The sequence below is a fragment of the Pseudoliparis swirei genome, chromosome 7 (assembly GCF_029220125.1).
Source record: "Pseudoliparis swirei isolate HS2019 ecotype Mariana Trench chromosome 7, NWPU_hadal_v1, whole genome shotgun sequence".
In the NCBI taxonomy this organism is placed as follows: Eukaryota; Metazoa; Chordata; class Actinopteri; order Perciformes; family Liparidae; genus Pseudoliparis; species Pseudoliparis swirei.
In genome coordinates this window covers 13,989,182-14,012,613 of record NC_079394.1, presented here as the reverse complement: position 1 = coordinate 14,012,613, position 23,432 = coordinate 13,989,182, and the positions used below count along the sequence as shown (strand labels likewise).

The 23,432-nt window shown below is 41.9% G+C and overlaps 2 protein-coding genes and 1 non-coding gene across 3 annotated transcripts; 2 read left to right on the top strand and 1 right to left on the bottom strand.

Moving 5' to 3' along the window:
- The first annotated feature begins 631 nt into the window (after positions 1-631).
- LOC130197492 (small nucleolar RNA U13) lies at positions 632-731 on the top strand. Its single transcript, XR_008832464.1, has one exon. It is a non-coding gene; the product is annotated as a small nucleolar RNA U13 (small nucleolar RNA).
- Positions 732-1,704: 973 nt separating this feature from the next.
- mak16 (MAK16 homolog (S. cerevisiae)) lies at positions 1,705-12,183 on the top strand. The gene is made up of 10 exons (XM_056419789.1): positions 1,705-1,852; positions 2,328-2,377; positions 3,261-3,370; positions 3,709-3,773; positions 7,326-7,477; positions 7,640-7,694; positions 7,856-7,930; positions 8,016-8,114; positions 8,271-8,333; positions 11,691-12,183. The coding sequence occupies exons 1-10, from the start codon at positions 1,838-1,840 to the stop codon at positions 11,904-11,906; spliced, it is 900 nt and encodes a 299-aa protein (XP_056275764.1). The 5' UTR covers positions 1,705-1,837; the 3' UTR covers positions 11,907-12,183.
- A 2,698-nt stretch (positions 12,184-14,881) lies between these two features.
- LOC130197063 (ras-related protein Rab-14-like) lies at positions 14,882-22,532 on the bottom strand. Its single transcript, XM_056419554.1, has 8 exons — positions 22,423-22,532; positions 19,680-19,738; positions 19,553-19,606; positions 18,855-19,032; positions 18,716-18,782; positions 18,217-18,304; positions 18,085-18,115; positions 14,882-17,764 (listed from the first exon to the last, which is right to left on the bottom strand). Exons 2-8 carry the CDS (start codon positions 19,729-19,731, stop codon positions 17,587-17,589), a joined length of 648 nt encoding a protein of 215 aa, XP_056275529.1. The 5' UTR covers positions 19,732-19,738; positions 22,423-22,532; the 3' UTR covers positions 14,882-17,586.
- Positions 22,533-23,432: the final 900 nt, after the last annotated feature.

Sequence of the window (23,432 nt, the reverse complement as noted above, 5' to 3'; positions counted from 1 at the left end):
TGAGATCAGAAGCAGGAACACATTATTATTAATAATAATAGTAATGTATCCTTTGACCCCATCCTTAGTCATTAAGGAGCAATTGTGGGTGCAGTGCCTTGCTCAAGGACACTTCAACAAGAACGATTAGTAGAGAGGGATTGAATCGGGTGCCTGGTGGTTACAATGACAACCACCATGAGATACAGCCGACACTAATAACTACATCATCTATGTAAATATATGTAAAAATATAAATATATATCAATACATATATGTACATGTATATATATATATATATATATAAATTGAAATTCATTGAAGGGAAGAAAACAGGAAGTTTTAAAACGTGATTATTATCTGAACTTTATGAGTCTGGTTCCTTCCACGCCGCCACGTTCCACTGTAGCTGCTTCCGTAGGCGGCTCTTCCCACAATGCACCGCGCAAAGCCGGAGAAACAAACCCTTCTTTTCCGAAGCCGTTAAATCTAAACACAAACACACAGAGTATGTATGTGTTTCCTGAGTGACGTCAGCGTCACAGTGGATGATAATAAAATACAATAAATATAAATGTAAATATAAAGTGACACCGTGACTCAAAAAGCTGGAGAGCCCAGACAGAAAGCTGCAGCGCCTCTTTTACTAGTTATCCTTCTGGTTCAAGAGTGTGATGATTGGTGCGTTCACGGACCATCTGTGAAAGGTGCTGCCTAAACTTGTTACGCAATGCGCCTCAGCCCGTCTGATCCTGAACCTGAAGTCACGAGATAAGTTATATCGGAGTCAAACTACAATTAATATTCAATAAAGAAAAACACCTTTAAATTTTATTTACAAATAGTGTGCTTTTATAGTTTAACAAATAATTTTCTCAATTTATTTTATTCTAGATTATAAAGAAAAAATTTACAACAAAAAATCATAAAGAATATAATAATTTGTGAAAAATAGTATATAACCCGAAATGTTAAATGTAAAGTAAGTAAATAATGTTTAAAAAAATCTTTGTTGTTGCCAAGAGAGAAAGTAGAGGAGAGAGGAGGATGGAGGAGGAGGGAGAGGAGGGGAGAGGAGGGAGGAGAGGAGGAGGGAGGAGGAGAGGAACAGAGTAAAACTTTCTTTAAAATGTATTTGTATTAAATAGTACATTTATCAATGTGAGAACTACAATTATTAATCATAAAAGAAACATTTATCAAGTGACGTTCAGGAGTTGTGTATTTATTTAATGTATTAATTTAATTCATTTAATATATTATATATTTATATTTTTAAACTTTTAAAACTAATTATTTCATTTTTTAAATATTTTTATATTTTTATATTTTTATATTTTTATACTTTTATATTTATATTTTTATATTTTTATATTTTTATATTTTATTTTTATATTTTCTGAGAGAGTTTAATTCAAGATTACAACAGATATGTATATATATATACTTAAGTGTAAATATACATAATACTGTACTGACACCATTAGTACTGACAACATATCAACTGCATTAAAAGTAAAGTAAATAAATATATTTAAACTAAAATCAAAAAATATAAAGTGTATAATAACAATAATGATACAAATAAGCGATAGTAACGCCAGAGAATAATAGATTAAAAAAAATTTTGTTGTTGAAAATAACTTTTCCAGATATCGCGACACTTCCTTGCTTCAATGACGTCACGACACCGAGATCTCGCCCGTTGCAAACAAAAAAAATGGTGGCTTCCTGACCGTACATGTGGCTACGGAGACAGAAACTCTCGTCCGGGACTGAATATTAACGTGTTTAATATTAATAAAACCAACGCACGTGTGGTGGACGTGAAGCAGCGAGCTTCTGCGCGCGAGTCAAGATGCAACACGACGACGTGAGTTTAATACACTACTCCTTACACGTGCTAACGCTACTCATGCTAACGCTAGCTGATAACTATTTCAGAACATGGTCCATCTAGAATAGATTATGTGTACACTATATTTGTATTATTATTTGTATTATCACATACGGTAAACGTATTTAATAGGTAATACCGGCGGTTCTCTAGCTGGAAACAGTGTCCATGTCCCACGTGACTTCCAAAAACGTGTCGGGTTCTGTGAACATAGTAATACTTTAATAACACTTTATTGTAGGATCATTTCAACACGTCATACACCATCTTTCATTTAAGTACTATTTATTCACATTCTAATCCGTTAAACTGACGTCATATTTCTCTGCGAAATAAGCACGTGGAGAGTTAATGATGGGTCTGATGTTTCAGTAAAACTTTATTAAATGCGTGAACTCGTTATTAAACGTGTCATGCTTAATGTTTATTTCTGACCATGTGATCTGTGCAGGTGATCTGGGACATCATCGGGAACCAACAGTTCTGCTCCTTCAAAGTCAAGTAAGTTTTCATGTGAACACAAGAGTCTCCAATCAGATCATTAAATATATAAACAAGTTATGTATTAATACTATATACATACTGGTGGTAGGTGACTGTGAGCTGTAATAAATATTATAATATTATTATTTAAACTATATAACGGTAAAGTGACTGGTTGTAGGGGCGGCTGTAGCTCAGTGGGGTAAGAGGGCCGTCCCTCAACCCCAAGGTTGTTGGTTCGATCCCGGCTCTCCCCATTAGTTGCAAGTCGAAGTGTCCTTGAGCAAGGCACTGAACCCCCAGTTGCTTCCCGGGCGCATCACTGCAGCCCACTGCTCCTTAATAACTAAGGATGGGTTAAATGCAGAGAACTAATTTCCCCTTGGGGATTAATAAAAGTGTATATTATTATAATCATTAGATTATTTTTGAATAATAATGAATAATATATATTCATGTACTTTTACTTCCTGTCCATATATATTAATATACTGCGTATAATGATGTACATTTACTACATTTGTGTTTAAATCCTGTTGGTGTAATATGGATTATTTTACATTTAATATTTATTTGTGTATTTTATCTTTTGGGATTCTTTGTGTTTTTCTTCTCATGTCTCTTGAGTTTTGTTAATCAATGATCTTCTTCATGAAAACCAGTTTCAAGAGTCAGAAACACTGGAATCTAAATATATTGATAATAATCTTCAGTATTGAGCTGCATTCGATTTTATTGATTTAAAACTATTATGAACGAAGCATCACAATATTTGGTTAATGTCATATATATGTATATATATTTATATTAACGAGAAGCTGAGAACATTTTTGTTCGCCTGGAGGACAAAGATGAACAATGTTATGATGATGATGATGACGATGAGCGTCTCTGCCCTCAGGACCAGGAATCAGGGCTTCTGCCGTAATGAGTTCAACATCACAGGGTTGTGTAACCGGTCCTCCTGCCCGCTCGCCAACAGCCAGTACGCCACCATCCGGGAGGAGAAGGGTGAGACGCCATGTTTATGGCCACAAAAGTGTTTGAGACGCACACAACCTCCAGAAACTACGACAGTGTTGAGAAGTTTAAGGATTTAATATCTGTATTTACATGAATTATTATCTGTATTTACATGATTTAATATCTGTATTTACATTATTTATTATCTGTATTTACATGATTTATTATCTGTATTTACATGTTTTAATATCTATTTACATGATTTAATATCTGTATTTACATGATTTATTATCTGTATTTACATGATTTAATATCAGTCGTTAAAGTTTTATCAGTAGTTAAAGTGTTATAAGTATTACCAGTAGTAACCCCCCGGTTGTCCTCAGGTCAGTGTTTCCTCTACATGAAGGTGATTGAGCGAGCAGCGTTTCCTGCTAAGATGTGGGAGAAGGTGAGCAACATTTATACATACGGATATAAATATATATGTCAGGGTTCGTACGGTCATGGAAAACCTGTAAACGTCATGGAATTTTAAAATGGTAATTTCCAGGCCCGGAAAAGTCATGGAAAAAACTTAAATCCCAAAAGTTTTGGAAAAGTCATGGAAATTAGTTATAATCACAAATGCTTATTGACGCCGAGTTTGAAATAATTAATATGTTTTTGAAAGAAAGACGCTTAAAATATAAGCTGCCAGCGCAGTAATTATTTTTTCACGTTGCAAGTGAATGCACCTTAAAGGGTACCTGTTGAGATCGCGAATATGTAGCCAGATCAAAAGATAATGTGTTTCTAAAGGTTATTCATGCGCTGACGGTCCAGTATTCAATAACAATATGTAGTTTAGGCTGTTCAAAGTCCCTCAACTCCGACAAGCTTCATTGCACTGGTGCTTGAATATGGCGCCGGTGGTGTGACGTCACATCGTTGATAGATCGACAGCCAGCCACAGCGGATGTGTTCAGAAACCAATGTAAACAACGTCGGCCGCAAACAAATGCTGAGAACTTGATAATAATAAAGAAAACGGGCGAAATATGGACGATGAAAGATTGTCTGATTCAGCAACTGGATACTTGTTTGAACCTTTAAAAGCAGACTATCCCCATTTAGTGAATTGTGACAGCGATGATAGCGATGATTCTGATGAAGTTGATGCCGAAGGACCGCCGGTACAGATGCTTCACCGTGCGGACCGTGCACGCAAGTCGGCGGACGTTTGGTGCAGTTGTGGGAAATGTGTGCCACAAAAAACAGACATAGAGTGCATTTGTTGTAAAGAACACAAACTTATGTCCGATGATATAGTGTCATTAGACCTCATCTGCTTCACACAAAAGCGTGAGCTTGATAGCTACATCGCGCATAAGCCAGCGCTGGAGGTGTCTTTCATTGATGCAATGTTCGGCCGACATGTTCGGGGGCCTGCACCCGAGGGAGAACTGTCAAATCGGTAAGTTTGCCAGTTGTTTCATGTAGCAGGGCTCTCAAGTTTTGAAGACAGGCAAGCGTGAGATTTCCATTAGCACCCGATACAGCTGACCATTGCGCGCGCCGGCATCGAGCCGAAAAGAGTTGTTGACGGGGTGCTAGTGACTATTTTTGCTCCATCCCAATGCGCGCAGACCGGCGTCGGAGCTCTGCAGCGGAACAATCGATCGGCGTATTGAGCACCCCTGCATTCAAGCATTAAATAGCCGAGAGGTTTTTTCATGGTGAGGAATTCGATGTGTGGCGGGAGTGCGTGAGATAAGACCGAAATGCGTGAGTCTCACGCTCAATGCGTGAGACTTGAGAGCCCTGATGTAGGCTAATTTGCGATCACCAGAGTTGGTGTGAGTCCGTTTATTATTTAGACAACGACGCCTTGCACTGCGCCATCTTGGCGTGAACTCCAGACGTGAACTGGTTTGAGGCCACCGATCTATCCCAAGAAGCAACGCGTGTAGAAGTGGCTCCGGATTGGCTGAATTCCTTTCAACGACTCTACGTCATAGTGACCTTTGACATGAGTAAATAACTGGCAAGATGTCTGCGCACTGAAGCGTTCACGGACTCGGAATGTTGACAAAGAAATTTAAAGCCTCGGGCTATGCGTGACTTGTTGACAATAGCGGCGGGGAAAATATGATTTATTTGATGCGCCTAATGGATGTAGCACGTTGTTGTTTTGGGCTACAGGTACCCTTTAACTGCAAAGTTCGCTGGCCATAGCTCGGGAAGCGGTCTGGATATTCTACTATGCCAGAGAAGTGTAGATTTAACCATGTTGGCTACTCTGTGTGGTGGCAACACATTAGACATTTAAACATGGGAGAGGCGACATTAAAGAGCCGTGCTAAAGGAAGCAGACGTCACAGCGCTGAGCTAGCGGAGCTATGGCTAGCGGAGCTACGGCTAGCGGAGCTACGGCTCCTCCATCACCGGCTAGCGGAGCCACAGTGAGGGCGTCTCTCTCTCCGGTAACAAGCAGGCGCGGATACCCGATGCTGTCACAAAGTGACGCCCTAACTGTGGTGGTAATGTGGCCACTAAAGGTTAACAATTCACATTATTCTTTTAAATCATCCGAAGATGCCAGCCTGATATTTGACGCTTGTGCTGAAAGCAAACGTTCATATCTGCTCAATGTGGCTCCTTCACTTCAAGAGTCATGTGGTCAACGTGTTGAAGGGCCGATGTCTTTCTGTCTGACCAAAGCCTGAACCACTATTTAAAGTCCAACAGATGGATTTACACATAAAGGACAATCGTTTGATTTAAAATAATAAATATATATATATAGTATAAATGTTTATAAGAATAAACATGTATATACATGTTTATTCTTTTAATCAAACTATTGTCTCACATTCATTTGTTTCATTTAAAGGACCCATCGTATGCCCATTTTTCCACAAGTTGATATGGTTCCTTGGGGTCTTAATGAAATGTTTGTAACATATTTTGGTCAAAATACCACAAGAATCATTTCAAACAGCACCCTTTTCACCCTGTGAAAAACACCTCCCCACAGATTAACCTGTTTTGAGTGCCTGTTCCTTTAAATGCGAATGAGCCAGCTCCCCCCTCCCCCCTCCTCCACGAGATGCGCTCGCCTAGCTGCTGCCCCGCTAGCCATTACCTTTGTAGAAATATGCCTACTGCAGATGAAGATAGCGTCGTGCAACCATATCGTTTTGAACCAGAGTCAGACCCTGAACAAGAAGAGGCTCCCGAAAAAGTTCGAGAAGTTAGGGCTCAACAGGACGTTTCTGAATGTCACTTCTACATATTTTTTGTTTGTTTGTACATTGGCTAAGGTCTCACAGTCTTGTTAGCGGTTTTGAGAGCATAGTGGTGCTAGAGATTCGAGTACGTGAATAGTTTGTGCATGTATGAGTATGTAGCAAATACAGTGTGTTTATGTAAGTTACTGTTTGTGAAAGTGTTTGTGTAAATGCAAGTAACGGGAACGCCATTAAGATATAAATGCTACATGAGTAAAGTTCCATCTGTAAACTAAAGTGTTATCTGACAACAGTAAGTGACCAAGCAGGGGGGGTAACGTTTTTACCTCCATTAATTAGCGTTTACACCTTGTTTACTTATTAAATCGTTGTATTTGATGACTTATGACTTATTTGATGACTCATGTCTGTAATATGAACACAACTTTCAAATAAACTTTACCTGCAAAGTTGTGGTGGGGGGCGGTCCAAGGCCATGTAGCCAGACTCCCTACATGGGCGTGCTTCAAAATCTACGTAGACGTTGGTGGTGATCCCATTTGACGCACTCAAGCATATCGTTTCTGATATAGAGGAACCACAACAAGCTGCGTGAGTTGTTTTTTCCCAACGTTTTTGTGTTGGGAGACATGTCAGATACCCAAATTAACGTATAGAAGCACTAAAAAAAAGTGGAATTTAATAATATGTCCCCTTTAAGGTATACTGTACGCTTTGGAATTGTCATTGTTAAATACTACATTTTCTCACGTGTGTGTATGTGGTTGCAGGTGAAGCTCAGTAAGAACTATGAGAAGGCTCTGGAGATGATCGATGAGAGTTTGATCTACTGGCCTCGATTCCTGCGTCACAAATGTAAACAACGCTTCACCAAGATCACGCAGTACCTTATACGCATGAGGAAGCTGGTGCTGAAGAGACGGTAAGGACCCAGTACAGTACACAATAGTACACACTACTGAATACTAGCACACTCTGCTCTCTTTGTCAGTTTAAAAAAAAAAAGTGCCTCGTGACAGTGTTGCTTTTCAAAATACGATGAGCAGGTATTTAAATGTTTTGTTTTGGTCCCCATTTGTTTCAGGAGGAAGATAGTTCCTCTCAGCAGGAAAGTGGAGAGGAGGGAGAAGAGGAAGGAGGTGAGACGCACACGCAGACACAGAGACACACGGGGACACACAAACACAGGGACAGACACGCACACAGGGAATCCTTCCCCACTAACTTCTTGTCTCCTTTACTAACTTCTTGTCTCCTTCATTAACTCCTTGTCTCCTTCACTAACTCCTCCCCTCAACAGGAGAAAGCTCTGATTGCCGCTCAGCTGGACAACGCCATTGAGAAAGAACTTCTGGAGCGGCTGAAGCAGGGAACGGTAACACTTCTTTATTAGCACATATTTATTTATATTTACATATTTATTTATATTTAAATTTATTAAACTGAACTCTGGTTTTCAGTACGGAGACATCTACAACTTCCCAGTTCATGCTTTCGACAAAGCTCTGGAGCAGCAGGATGAAGAGAGTGAGGAAGAGGAGGAGGAAGAGGACGACGAGGTAAGGAAGGTCTTCATATCTGTTGTGTTGAGCTAAAGCTGTCGACGAGACTACTTCCTGTCTGATAACGAGTCTACTTCCTGCTCAACAAGTCTACTTCCTGTGTGATAGGAAGTCTACTTCCTGTCTGATAACGAGTCTACTTCCTGTCTGTAGGACGTCGGGAAGAGAGAGTTTGTAGCAGAAGAAGTGGAGGAGAGCGACCTGAGCGACTTCGAGGTAAAGAAACGGAGTCTTTTCAAAATAAATGTCCTGTTCTGTGGAAACGGAACCATCCTATATTATAATTAGGGCTGTCAATCGATTAAAACTAATTAATCGCACATTTTGAAATTCATTAATCGCGATTAAAAGTGTTTTTTTCTTCTAAAGACTAAATCTTCTAAATGAACGAGTAATCCCTTCAGACAGCGTGTATTTCAGACACTTGTTTAATTGTATTCTTTTTAAAGACAAAACTTCACACAGAGCTGTGTTTCAAAGAGGCTCCTACCTATAAAGTGCCAGCGAGGTATTTAATATCGTGGATGATAAATTGTTTCTTCAGTGAAACATCAGATTAGTAAACAAGGTGTATTAGAGACCCCATTGGTCCTGTCATCTTTAACACTGAACAGCAGAACCAGTGGCCTTGGTAAACTGACACATATGTCACGTTAACCCTCTGGAGTCTGGGCTCATTTTCTCGATTTTACAAAAAAATGTAAATTTACCTTTTAAAGTCTTTTGCATGTGACACATCCCAGTGTTTCCCCCACCATTCTATCAGGGTGAGGCCCCGCCCCCCTGTCATGTTCTCTGTAGCGCCAGATTACAGCAGAAGTAACGTCCGGTTCTTTCCTTCAAGACGTCTTTGTTCTTGTATTAAACTAAACGTCTGTTGCTGGTCGTCTCTACAGCAGCATGTCATTCTGTCTCTACGTGTCGGTCACTCTTCTCGGCTCTCCGTCTCGCGGCCGCAGAGCTCCATGCCGGCGTGTCTGCGCGCGCATCGGGCGGAGCAACAACAAAGTCCCCTGCACCTTCCGCCCCGCGTCACCGACACGTCGCCCTCTGCTTCTCTGTGAATATCGAGGAGCAGACGGGAGGAAGGAGGCGGACTGCCGCGGCTAGACACTCAGAGGAGTGCAACAACTTCAACGACACCGGAAGTAAACAAAGTTGCGTTAATTGCGTTAAAATATTTTAGTGCGTTAATCGCGGCCAAATTAATCGCATAGATTAACGCGTTAACGCTGACAGCCCTAATTATAATACATATAATATCTAAACATTATAACGTTTTGCTCCTCTGGAAATAATTTTAATACATATTATTTATATATTAATTTATACTAGTGCTGTGAAAAATAACGCGTTAACTCAGTTAATTAAATTACAGGTTTAACTAGTTTGTTTTTTTTACCGCATGCGCAGAATGAGCTTCCAATCCATCTGTTGTTGGTCGTCTCTCCAGCAGCATGTTATTCTGTCTCTACGTGTTGCGTTAACACGACTCCGATCTCCGTCTCGTTCGCCGCAGAGCTCAGATGCCGGCGTGTGCGCGCACATCGGGACGAAAAAAAGTCACTTGCACCCCCCCCCGTCAACAACGGCAGAGCTCCGATGCTGGCGCGCGCACTGGTGAGCAATGCAGGGCTCTCAAGTGTCACGCATTGAGCGTGAGACTCACGCATTTCGGTCTTAACTCACGCACTCCCGCCACACATCGTATTTCTCACGCTGAAAAAAACTCTCGGCTCTTTAATGTTTTAATGCAGGGGTGCTCAATATGCCGATCGCGGTCGCCGCAGAGCGTCGATGCCGGCGCGCGCATCGCTCTGTCGCCCTAACCCTTATAATAGTTGGGGAAACACTGGAGTTGATAAGCGTGCCTTCTTGTCTGATCAATACGCAACTGTGAGGTGCGCGAATGGACCGAGCGGCCAGCTGCTGATCACTCACTCAACGAACAGACACAAAAATTTTTGGGAGCACCGAAGACCCATTTTCACCCAGGAAAAACCCTGAATGTATATATGGGATTAATCATGATTAATCCACAGAAACCTGTGATTAACCTGATTAAAAATTGTAATCGTTTCACAGCCCTAATTTATACATATTAATTTATATATTTGGTTATATATTTGTTTATATAGATATTTAATTATATATATATATTTATATATGTACATTTATGTAAATATATTTATATATAAATTAATATAGATATTTATTTATACAGGACTGTCTCAGAAAATTAGAATATTGTGATGAAGTTCTTTATTTTCTGTAATGCAATTCAAAAAACAAAAATGTCATGCATTCTGGATTCATTACAAATCAACTGAAATATTGCAAGCCTTTTATTCTTTTAATATTGCTGATTATGGCTTACAGCTTAAGAAAACTCAAATATCCTATCTCTAAATATTAGAATATCATGAAAAAGTATACTAGTAGGGTATTAAACAAATCACTTGAATTGTCTAATTAACTCGAAACACCTGCAAGGGTTTCCTGAGCCTTGACAAACACTCAGCTGTTATAAATCTTTTTTTTTACTTGGTCTGAGGAAATATTAAAATTTTATGAGATAGGATTTTAGAGTTTTCTTAAGCTGTAAAAAATAATCAGCAATATTAAAAGAATAAAAGGCTTGCAATATTTCAGTTGATTTGTAATGAATCCAGAATGCATGACATTTTTGTTTTTTTAATTGCATTACAGAAAATAAAGAACTTTATCACAATATTCTAATTTTCTGAGACAGTCCTGTATATACATTTATTATTATTATAATACTCATATGTTATAAAGTTCTGCTTCTCTCTGGATACAGAATCATCCGATATTATAATATGAATTTAAACTTTAATATAATAAACATATATACAGGACTGTCTCAGAAAATTAGAATATTGTGATAAAGTTCTTTATTTTCTGTAATGCAATTAAAAAAACAAAAATGTCATGCATTCTGGATTCATTACAAATCAACTGAAATATTGCAAGCCTTTTATTCTTTTAATATTGCTGATTATGGCTTACAGCTTAAGAAAACTCTAAAATCCTATCTCATAAAATTTGAATATTTCCTCAGACCAAGTAAAAAAAAGATTTATAACAGCAAAACAAAATCAAACATTTGAAAATGTGTTTCCAGGTGTTTCGAGTTAATTAGACGATTCAAGTGATTTGTTTAATACCCTACTAGTATACTTTTTCATGATATTCTAATATTTAGAAATAGGATATTTGAGTTTTCTTAAGCTGTAAGCCATAATCAGCAATATTAAAAGAATAAAAGGCTTGCAATATTTCAGTTGATTTGTAATGAATCCAGAATGCATGACATTTTTGTTTTTTTAATTGCATTACAGAAAATAAAGAACTTTATCACAATATTCTAATTTTCTGAGACAGTCCTGTATATATATACATATGTTCTGCTCCATCAAGGCTAGAACTAGTCATTTAAATAGACTATATAATCTAAATATCCAACATTATTTAAGTGTTAGTAATGTTTTATAATTGTATTAATAAACTAGTCAGTTTCCAGTCTAAAGGTCTTGTTATGTCTCCTCTCAGGAAATGAACAAACTGAGGACGAGCAGCGACGAGGAGGAGCAGGACGAGGAGTCCAGTGAGGAAGAGGAGGAGATGGAGGTAGAGACGAAGAAGACGAAGGCCTCCGGGTCGAAGGGCAAGTCTCCGGCCAGTGGCGCGGCGGCGAGGAAGAAGCGTTCATACGTGGAGATCGAGTACGAGACGGAGCCCGCCCCCAAGAGCACCGCCACTTCGTGAGGTCACCCTGCAGCCAATGGGAGGTTGCCCTTGGCCGAGGACACGCACGCTTCTTGAGGTCACCCTGCAGCCAATGGGACGTGGCCCTGGGCCGAGGACACGCCCCCAAGAGCATGTCCATGTCGTGAGGTCACCCTGCAACCAATGGGATGTGGCCCTGGGCTGAGGACACGCCCCCTTGGTTCATGGACACACGGATATAAACAAAGTGACTTTTACCTTCTTTAAAAATACCGTTTTGTTAAATGTTGAGTTCATAAAAATAATCTTGAAAGTGTCAATATATCATTTTTGGAAAACAACGTAAACATTTTCACGCCTTCGTCGTCCAGACAAATATGAATGTGACGAAAGTGTTTTGTTATTTTTCACACAGTTTAAAAGTCTAATTTAAATGTAATTAGAGAAACATTTCAATGTTAACTGAAGGCAAAGAAACTAATTAGTGTTTCTAGTTAATATCTATGTAATTATATATTTAGACATACTAGATTTGTTTAAGTCATGAAAAACACTTATAGTACTATAAAACTCAAAATATGTTATATAATATATATTCAAATATCTATTAATACTTTTACTAACATGTACTCTCCTATGTATTAGTACTGTTACTTCAGAATCAGTTTTATTGGCCAAGTAGTTTGCACAAACAAGGAATTTGACTTGGTAAAGTGTCTCTCAGTGCTTACACAAAATATACATTACAATACAGAACAAACAAAACAAACAGTGCAGTACAGAACAAACAGTGCAACGGTCTAAGAAGTTTTAGAAAGTGACAAAGTATATACAAGAGGAATGGCTATATACAGTAGCTGTGAAACAGTAGTGCCAGAAGAAGTGGAGAGTGCGAGAAGAGAAGGGATAAATATATATGTTACTGTGGGTTATTGTTTGGTAGTGAGATGGCGAGGGGGAAGAAACTGTTTTTGTGTCTCGAGGTTTTGGCGAAGTGATCTGTAGTGTCTACCAGAGGGGAGGAGTTTGAATAGTTTGTGTCCGGGGTGGGAGGAGTCTGCAGTGATTTTTCCTGCCCGTTTCCTGACTGGAGGTGTACAGGTCTTGGATGGTGGGCAGGTTGGCACCGATGATCTTCTCTGCAGACCTGACTGTCCGTTGGAGTCTGTTCTGGTCCAGTTTGGTGGCCGATCCAAACCAGACAGTGATTGATGTGCACAGAACAGACTCTATAACTGCGGTGTAGAACATGACCAGCAGCTCCTGAGGCAGGTTGTACTTCCTAAGCTGGCGCAGGAAGTACAACCTCTGCTGGGCCTTCTTGATGATTTTGTTGACATTAGGTTCCCACTTCAGGTTCCGGGAGATTGTGGATCCCAGAAACCTGAAGGATTCCACAGCCAACACAGTGTTATTGAGTATGGTGAGGGGGGGCAGTGCTGGGGGGCTCCTCCTGAAGTCCACTGTCATCTCCAGTCTTAAGCGTGTTCAGCTCTAGGTTGTTGCGACCGCACCACAGGACCAGCTGCTCAACTTCCCGCCTATATGCAGACTCGTCATCATCACGGATGAGGCCGATGACTGATGTGTCGTCTGCAAATTTTAGGAGTTGAACAGATGGGTCTCCTGAGGTGCAGTCGTTGGTGTAGAGGGAGAAGAGCAGTGGGGAGAGCACGCATCCCTGAGGTGCACCAGTGCTGACTGACCGGGTGCTGGATATTGTTTCTCCCAGCCTCACCTGCTGCTTCCTGTCCATCAGGAAGTTTGTAATCCACTGACAGGTGGAGGCCGGCACAGTGAGCTGGGTGAGTTTGGTGAGGAGGACTTCTGGGATGATGGTGTTGAACGCTGAGCTGAAGTCCACGAACAGCATCCTTGCATCGGTCCCTGGGGAGTCGAGGTGTTGCAGGATGGAGTGCAGCCCCATGTTGACCGCATCATCCACTGACCTGTTTGCCCGGCAGGCAAACTGCAGAGGGTCCAGCAGGGGGCCTGTGATGCCCTTCAGATGGGTCAATACCAGTCTCTCAAAGGTCTTCATGACCACAGACGTCAGGGCGACGGGCCTGTAGTCATTCAGTCCAGTGATGGAGGATGTTTTGGGAACCGGGATGATGGTGGAGCGTTTGAAGCAGGAGGGGACTTCACACAGCTCCAGAGATCTGCTGAAGATCCGTGTGAAGATGGGGGCCAGCTGATCAGACAGGAGGGTGACACACCGTCTGGGCCTGCTGCCTTCCTCGTCTTCTGTCTCTGAAAGAGCCGGCACACATCCTCTTCACAGACCGTCAGTGGGGGGTCAGGGGGGGAGGGGGGAGGTGATAACAGGGGATGCAGATGACTGAGGTCTGAGTTGGAGCGGGTGAGTGGTGTGAATGTGGGGTGATCAAACCTGCAGTAAAACACATTCAGATCGTCAGCCAGTTGAGGGCTCTCCATGGAGTGGGGGGAGGGTTTCCTATAGTTGGTGATGTCCCGCAGGCCTCTCCACACTGACGCAGGGTCGTTAGCTGAAACCCTGTTTTTCAGCTTTTCAGAGTAGCTTCTCTTTGCTACTCTGATCTCCTTAGTCAATGTGTTTCTGGCCTGGTTGTACAGGATCCTGTCCCCTCATGAAGGTCTCCTCTTTGGCTTGACGAAGCCGCCTGAGCCCTGCTGTGAACCACGGTTTATTGTTATTAAAGATGCAGTACGTTTTGGTGGGTACACACGTCTTCACAAAAACTGATATATGACGTCACAGTTTCAGTGAGTTCGTCAAGTGATGTGGATGCAGCCTCAAAGACACTCCAGTCAGTGCAGTCAAAGCAGGCCTGTAGCTCCAGCTTCGACTCGTTGGTCCATTTCTTCACAGTTTTCACCACAGGCTTTGCAGATTTAAGTTTCTGCCTGTAGCTTGGGAGGAGATGAACCAGGCAGTGATCAGTGCTTCAGTGCTCGTGGTTAGCTTAGCATAAAGACTGGAAGCGGAGGGAGCGTTAACCTAGCTCTAAAAGAAGCACAGTACCAGCAACTATACAGTATTTATATTTTATTTACAGATATCTGGATCCTCGCCGTGGTACAGGGACGAGGTTCAGCTGAAGGAAATCACAGAGTTAGAATATAAATAGTAAAGAATCATAAGCATGAAGTGCGTTTACTTTAGCAGAAGAAACCCAACAGACGTGTACAGGAAGAATAAAAACGCTTCATTTTAAGCACTAAGTTACTTCAGCACCCCCTTCTGGACCATTAATGCAGTTTACTCATTAAAAATATGTTTACTCAGAAACTTTAAAAACAACAATGACTGGTCAAGTTGTTACCGTTATTAATATAAACAACGCCCCCTACAGGCCACGTTCTGCTGTTATTAATATAAACAACTCTGCCCCCTACAGGCCACAACAAACCTTTCAGGTTTAAACTTTTGGTTTCTGGAAACTTGTTAAAATCTTTCAGTTATTACACCATGAGGAGGAGGAGGAAGATGAAAAGGAGGAGGATTCATAAGTCGAAGAAGATGCTGCTCACCAATCAGAGTTAAGCCCCTCCCCCTTTCAGACAATGACCAGGTCTGAGCGAGACCCCCGGACCAGAACCACTAGAGTCCCAAAGGGTCCAAACGTCACTAACTCATCCGTTCATAGGGATAAATAAAACTTAAACATTTCTAAAATGTTTAAGTTTTATTTATGTGCAAATTACGATGAAAGAAAATAAATGAATTCCAAATGTCAAAAAAAATTCCCTGTGATCAAGATTTAAATATGATATAAATCAAGAGCCAGTAAGTCTCTGAACTCTGACTTCATATTCTGAAATTGTATTATTCGAGCCGATAAACAAAACTTTGAATGCGCTGGTTTCAATTCCATTTAATTATTTTCATCACGCATCTTATTTTACTCTCAAAATTTACCATTTTTATCACAAAAAAGTAGGAAAACAAAAATATAAAGTGGGATAAAATACATAAAGATGAAATGTGTGTAATGTATTTAAGGTGCTCGAGTTAAATCAGTTATTAATGATATCAGACGCCTGCTGGAGACATCTGGTCCTTGTGGGACACCAAGAACCGTTTCACTAGCGACTAACAGTTTGGTCTTTGAAGAACGAACACACACACACACACAACTCAAGACCAGTTCTGGTTCTGCTTTTCATCACCTTCATCGCTTCAGATTAATAATCAAGTTATATATTTTATGGTGGAAGGAGGATGTGGTCTTCATTAAGGTCTTTAAGGTGTCACGCGGGTCTTAGTAATGGAGACGGGATCCAAGACCCAAGTCCTGGTCCTCAGAATATTGAGGGTCTTGGGGGTCATGAGGGACATTTCAGAGAGAGTTGGTTTTGTAATTTGTTTGTTGGATTCGGGGCAATTTTAAACGAGTTTGGGATCGAGACCTGCATGTTGGACCCATGAAGACCCTGTGAGGCGTATATGAGGATCCGGCTCTGGTGTTCCTCCCAAACGAGTCCGCCTGGACCACCAGAGGAGGTTTCAACAGAGAACAACGAGTACGGGAACCACCAAGAGACCAGCAGGGATACCCGGACTGAGAACCTGGTTTAGGGTAAGAACCAAAACCCTCGAGAAGAGAACTGACCCAAGAACCGACCCCACAAGGTTCCGTGTCTGGAGAGGGACCCGCCTGGTGAATCACTTCCAAACCCTAAACCACATGTTATGGTCACAGAGGGGTTTGGGCTTCAGGGAGACCCTCAAAGGGTCAGCCGAGGTCTGAGAGGGAACTAGCTACAAGAACCCGGAACAAATAAAACGACCTACGATCCACGTGGATCGTCTTCTGGTCCACTTCGTAAACGAAACGGGAGGGAAGTTCTGTAGGGCCTCCGGTTCCCCCACAGAGATTTAAAGACCCGAGGACCACTATGAAGCCAGACCTCAAACAGTGGAGGTTTGGACTGATGTGTTTTAGATTTGATCTACATGTTAAGATCTGGACTGGAGGTGGTACTGGATCTGGTCTGGCTGATCCACATTGGAGGTGAAGTGAAGTCCAGATTTGATTTGAAGGTAGTTGAACCACTTTCGCTTGAGTCGGGTCCAGTCTCGGGGGGTGGGGGTCTCTATTAAAACCTGGGACAGTCAGAAGGTCCAGAGTTGGAACTTGGGGGATCAGATCTAGTTGATGGGGGACTCATATCTTTACTGGGATACTGGGACCAGGTGTTTGGACTTCGGTGGACAGGGTCCAGACTCGGAAGAGCCGGTGGTGTGCGTCCAGGAGGATGGTGGTCTAGTGACAGGCCTAGAGAAGACCTTCAGGTCAATCGCCCATGGATGTGGGAAGAGAGTCTCGACATGGACCAGGACTCTGATCCAGAACTAAGAACTAAGGCGACCCCCTTTTGGTGAAGTGGGAGTCTAGATTAGTGTTTCTCTGCTGGGTTTCAGAAGGGGAACCGGGTCTCACTCGGGTTGGGCCAACAGGGCTCCAGACTCGGAAGGTCCGGCGGGCGATCCAGTCTTGGGGGGGGGGGGGGGGGGGTAGGGGGTTTATCTGGTGATGGGCTGAGTGAGCTGGAACGAGACCCAGCTTTGGATCCAAGAGACCGGTCCGAAGAGGTCTTGGTAGTAGAGCTGGTTGGAGGGTGTCCTGATTTAATGGTTTGGTTCTGGGTACTGAGGTCTGGACTGGTAAATGAAGCCAGTCTGACGCACTCTGCATAGTGGACTCGTGGGGGTCTCTGGTCCGGGTCCCAGCTAGCAGCTGCAGCCCTCCTTGGCCGGCTGGCTGTCGGTGTTCAGGCGGCCGCCCTGCGGCGCGGACGGCTTGTGCTGGACTCCGGATTCGGCGGCGTTCAGGTCCAGGCTGCCATCTTGGATGTTCTGGTAGATCCTCTTGGCCGCCTCCAGGAAGGCCTCCTCCACGTTCTCCCCTCTGAGGAGGACGGAGAAGTTAAAGGGACAGACACACAGGAACAACACCGGACTCCATCCCATAATAACCCCCCAGGACCCAGTTCACTGGACACCTGGCGGTCCTCGAGAGCTGTGTTGAAACAAATACTCTGGGACCAGTACAAGTTTTTACTAAAGTATTTATTATTAAAAAAGAGCTGCGTTCAAATTGTTGCCAGCCCAGCCATGTTGAGAGCCATATGGAAGCAACTCTTTTAATTGTTCATACGGTCCTGAACCCTAAAGTACCACATGTACCTCCGAGATGGAGCATAAAGTAGTGTGTGTGTGTGTACTCACGTTTTGGCGCTGGCCTCCAGGAACAGCAGCCCTGCAACAGGAAGTAGAAGTCAGAATCAAAATCCATCCCATAATGCAAAATTAGCAGGGTGAGCATCACAATCCATCCCACAATGAAACAGTAGTTCTCACCGTTCTCCTCAGCGAACTGCTTGGCCTCCTCATAGGTGACGTCTCTCTGGGCCTCCAGGTCGGCCTTGTTCCCGATCAGGATGATCACCTGCGCGCGCACACACACACACACACACACACACACTCATCTCTCCAACGGTCCTTGAACACATCATGTCACAACCAGGAACCAAAGCAACGCTACATACATTTTAATCTGCGTCTGTGTGTATGCGTGTGTGTGTGTGTGTGCACCACATACACATGTATTAAGTAAATATAAAAAATAAAATGATATGTATATCAAATTAAAATATATCTATATAAAATTAAAATTAAAAATATAAAAAAATAAAATTAAAAAAATAAATAGAAAATATAAAGTTTTAAATATATATATAAAACAAAATAGAAAAATATATACATTTAAAATGATATATATATATATAATCGCTCTGAGAAACAATCAAACTATAGAAACACGACGGCAATAATAGGTAGTGTGTGTGTGTGCGCTCACTGTGTTTGGGTTAGTCAGGTTTCTTGCATCTGTTAACCAGCTGCTCAGGTGGTTATAAGTACTTCTCCTAAAGACACAAAAACAAAGTGAATCCTCTGAAGACCAATCAGATGTGCCCCCCGCCTCCTCCGACAGGTACCTGGTGATGTCATACACCATGAGGGCCCCGGCGGCCCCCCTGTAATAGGACCTGGTGACGGCCCTGAAGCGCTCCTGACCGGCCGTGTCCCAGATCTGCAGCTTCACCTTCTGACTGTGGACCTCCATGATCCTGGTCCCGAACTCCACCCCGATGGTGTGAGGGCAGTCCGCCATGACTAAGCACACAGAGACAGAGAGATGCGTTCAAGGGTCGAGTGTTTAAAGATTCACTCCAGAAGACACCAAATAAAACATTCAGCAAGGAAGGCATACAAAGTTATACTAATACACTAAATACATATCGACTAACCTTCAGAGTGAAAACAGTTCTCATCCAGTAGATCATGTGATCAGTACAACATGTGATCAGTAGAAGTAACATTAGCAGCACTGCTAACGGAGAACCAAGAGGTTCCATTCAGTTACATGGTGATGCGTTCAGGCTCTGCTTAGTGAACACTAACACGAAACAAAGTAAAACATTTTGTATTTTTGATGATTTACTGACCAATGATTGTTGTGAGGATGAAATAAATGAATAAATATGTGGATCCTTGTGGACCAGCTGCTCTAATCAAACAACAATATTTATCATCAGTGATCAATAATTATGATATGAATGTGTTCAGAGATCTAAAAGATACATGAGCTCCTTTAGTGAGGAAGAGGAGCAGCGAGGAGGATAAAGGCACTCACACTTCTTCTCTGTGAACTGGTGCAGCAGACAAGACTTCCCTACTCCCATATCACCTGAGGGGGGGGGGGGGGGGTTAGAGGTCAGACTGAGGATGAAGGTGTCTATCATCATCATCATCATACTCACCAATGATGATGTACTTGAAGATGTAGGAGTAGTTATACGGTGCCGCTGTCATCTTGATGCTGCGAGGAAAAGAAAAGACAGGTCTCATTTATACAAGACTATCAGAGTCCACATGGGTCCACATGGGTCCACATGGGTCCACATCCTGTCAGTCACGAGATTGGCGTGAGCTTCAAATCTGTGAAAGTTCCATTTGTGAAACTGCAAAAAATAAATGGAGATTTCACTTTTTTCCATCTAGACCACATTGGACCAGGACCAGATTAAAGACCACTATCGTAAAACAGGTCCAATCTGGAATAGATAATCCCAGAGAAGACTCTTTAGGACCCAGTCTGACCATGTTGCAGAAACCGTAAACCATTACCGTGGCTTTTTAAGCTTTTTCTGACACCTGGTCCAATGTGGTCCAATGTGGTCCAATGTGGTCTAGGTGTGAACACTGAAATCTCAATAATCTGAAATTGTGTTTAAGCATAGTTATGATCAGGCTTCTCTGGGACAATCTAATCCAGATCTGACCAGTCGAAGTATGGTGTTTTTTGAACTGTTCTAGTGTGTGCTAGATGTGGTCTGGGTGTGGTATGATGTGGTCTGTTTGCTAGATATGGTCCAAATGTCATCTAGATCTGGTCTAATGTGTGCTAGATGTGGTCTAATCTGTGCTAGATGTGGGTTTAATGTGTGCTACATGTGGTCTGATGCGTGCTAGATGTGGCCTATTTATGGTCTAATGTGGTCTACACGTAGTCTGATGTGGTTTAATGTGGTCTAGATGTGTTCTAATGTGGTCTAGATGTGGTCTAGATGTGTTCTAATGTGGTCTAATGTGGTCTAGATGTGTTCTAATGTGGTCTAGATGTGGTCTAGATGTGGCCTAGATGTGTTCTAATGTAGTTCAATGTGTTCTAGATGTGTTCTAAGGTGGTCTAATGTGGTCTAGATGTGGTCTAGATGTGTTCTAATGTAGTTCAATGTGTTCTAGATGTGTTCTAGATGTGTTCTAGATGTGTTCTAATGTGGTCCAATGTGTTCTAGATGTGGCCTAGATGTGGTCTAGATGTAGTCTAATGTGTTCTAATGTAGTCTAATGTGGTCTAGATGTGGCCTAGATGTGGCCTAGATGTGTTCTAATGTAGTCTAATATGTTCTAATGTAGTCTAATGTGGTCTAGATGTGGCCTAGATGTGTTCTAATGTAGTCTAGATGTGTTCTAATGTATTCTAATGTGGTCTAATGTGGCCTAATGTGGCCTAGATGTGGTCTAGATGTGTTGTAATGTGGCCTAATGTGGCCTAGATGTGTTCTAATGTGGTCTAGATGTGGTCTAGATGTGTTCTAATGTGTTCTAATGTAGTCTAGATGTGGTCTAATGTGGTCTAGATGTGGCCTAGATGTGTTCTAATGTGGTTCAATGTGTTCTAGATGTGTTCTAGATGTGTTCTAATGTGGTCTAATGTGTTCTAGATGTGTTCTAGATGTGTTCTAATGTGTTCTAATGTGGTCTAATGTGTTCTAGATGTGTTCTAATGTGGTCTAGATGTGTTCTAATGTAGTCTAATGTGTTCTAATGTAGTCTAATGTGGTCTAGATGTGGCCTAGATGTGGTCTAGATGTAGTCTAATGTGTTCTAATGTAGTCTAATGTGGTCTAGATGTGGCCTAGATGTGGTCTGTGTTCTAATGTAGTCTAATGTAGTCTAATGTGGTCTAGATGTGTCCTAGATGTGGGCTAGATGTGGGCTAGATGTGGTCTAGGTGTGTTTTAATATGTTCTAATGTAGTCTAATGTGGTCTAGATGTGGTCTAGATGTGTTCTAATATGTTCTAATGTAGTCTAATGTGGTCTAGATGTGGTCTAGATGTGTTCTAATGTGGTCTAGATGTGTTCTAATGTGGTCTAGATGTGGCCTAGATGTGTTCTAATGTAGTCTAGATGTGTTCTAATGTAGTCTAATGTGTTCTAATGTAGTCTAATGTGGTCTAGATGTGGCCTAGATGTGGTCTAGATGTGTTCTAATGTAGTCTAATGTGTTCTAATGTAGTCTAATGTGGTCTAGATGTGGCCTAGATGTGGTCTAGATGTGTTCTAATGTGTTCTAATGTGGCCTAGATGTGTTCTAATGTGGTCTAGATGTGGTCTAGATGTGTTCTAATGTGTTCTAATGTGGTCTAGATGTGGCCTAGATGTGTTCTAATGTAGTCTAATGTGTTCTAATGTGGTCTAGATGTGGCCTAGATGTGGTCTAGATGTGTTCTAATGTAGTCTAATGTGGTCTAGATGTGGACTAGATGTGTTCTAATGTGTTCTAATGTGGTCTAGATGTGGTCTAGATGTGTTCTTGTGTGGTCTAGATGTGGTCTAGATGTGTTCTTATGTGGTCTAGATGTGGTCTAGATGTGGTCTAAATGTGACAACAGAACCCGTTTAGCTGAACAAACAAACGGCAGCAGCTAGTGAAGCTAACACATAGCTAAGCTAACAGCGTTTAGCTAGCAGCGCGAGCCGTTAACCTCCGTGACAGTCTCGCGCAGTGAGCGCGCGCATCTCGAGCAGCAGCGTTAAACACCATCAGCTGACCGTCTCCATCAGAAACACCTCTCCCTCTGCGCTAGCTCTGCAGCTAACATGCTAACAGCTGCAGTGCTGTCAACGCCTTGCTAACAGGCTAACCAGCTAACAGGCCGCTTTTATCTCCACAGTAATTAAACAATGAGGCAGAATAAAGCCGCCATAGTTTTACCTTCAGTCCGGGTTCTCTCTAACCGGTGAACCTGATTGAACGGGTGATGAGACGGGTAGTTATCAGTATTAGCTGGGTAGCCGTCAGGAAGCCGTTCCCTCTTCCGTGATTCTTCTTCTGCTGCGATAAACACGGAAAACACCGCGAGACTTGGGGATCTCTGCGGCCCCCCTGCGGATGAGAGGGACTGGTTACTTATTCTCAGTTAATTCTATTTTATTTTAAATAAATATATATATATATATATCGTTTTTTATTTATTATATATTATATATTTGATATATATATATATTTGTTATTTGTCTTTTTGTAAAACTATGTAAAAACCCATGAATCCATTCAAAATAAAAAGGTGAGGGTTTGAGGTTTACCTGACAGCCTGCAGGTGACCCATTAAAAGCCTTTCATGAGGCAGGTTTACTGTGGGACATGATCAGCTCCTCCTGCAATTGTTCATTTTGTCGAAGAAATTCAATTCATTCAATTAATTTTATTTGTATAGCCCATTTTCACAAATTTGAAATTTGTCTCAAAGTGCTTTAAAATCTGTACATATAGACATCCCTGTCCCAAAACCTCACATCGGATCAGGAAAAACTCCCAAACAACCCTTCACAGGGAAAAAAGGGAAGAAACCTTCAGGAGAGCAACAGAGGAGGATCCCTCTCCAGGATGGACAGGTGCAATAGATGCCATGTGTACAGAAGGAATCATTATACACAAATTAAAACACAGTAACAACACAATCAATGAATATGACAGAGTGTATGAATAGTTGGTGTAGGCATATTCCACAATCCAGACCTCGATGATCCATCAAGCAGATGGAGGTAGAGAGGAGGAGTGGGCGGAGTCTCAGCAGGGCCATGGCGTAGTTGGTAGTATATTCCACGATCCAGACCTTGAATATCCATCAGGCAGACAGGATCTATGACGTCTCATAGGGTCCGATGACCCTATGAGACGTGAAGTCAAAAGGACTCCGGGGAGGAAGCAGAGTTAGTAATGTG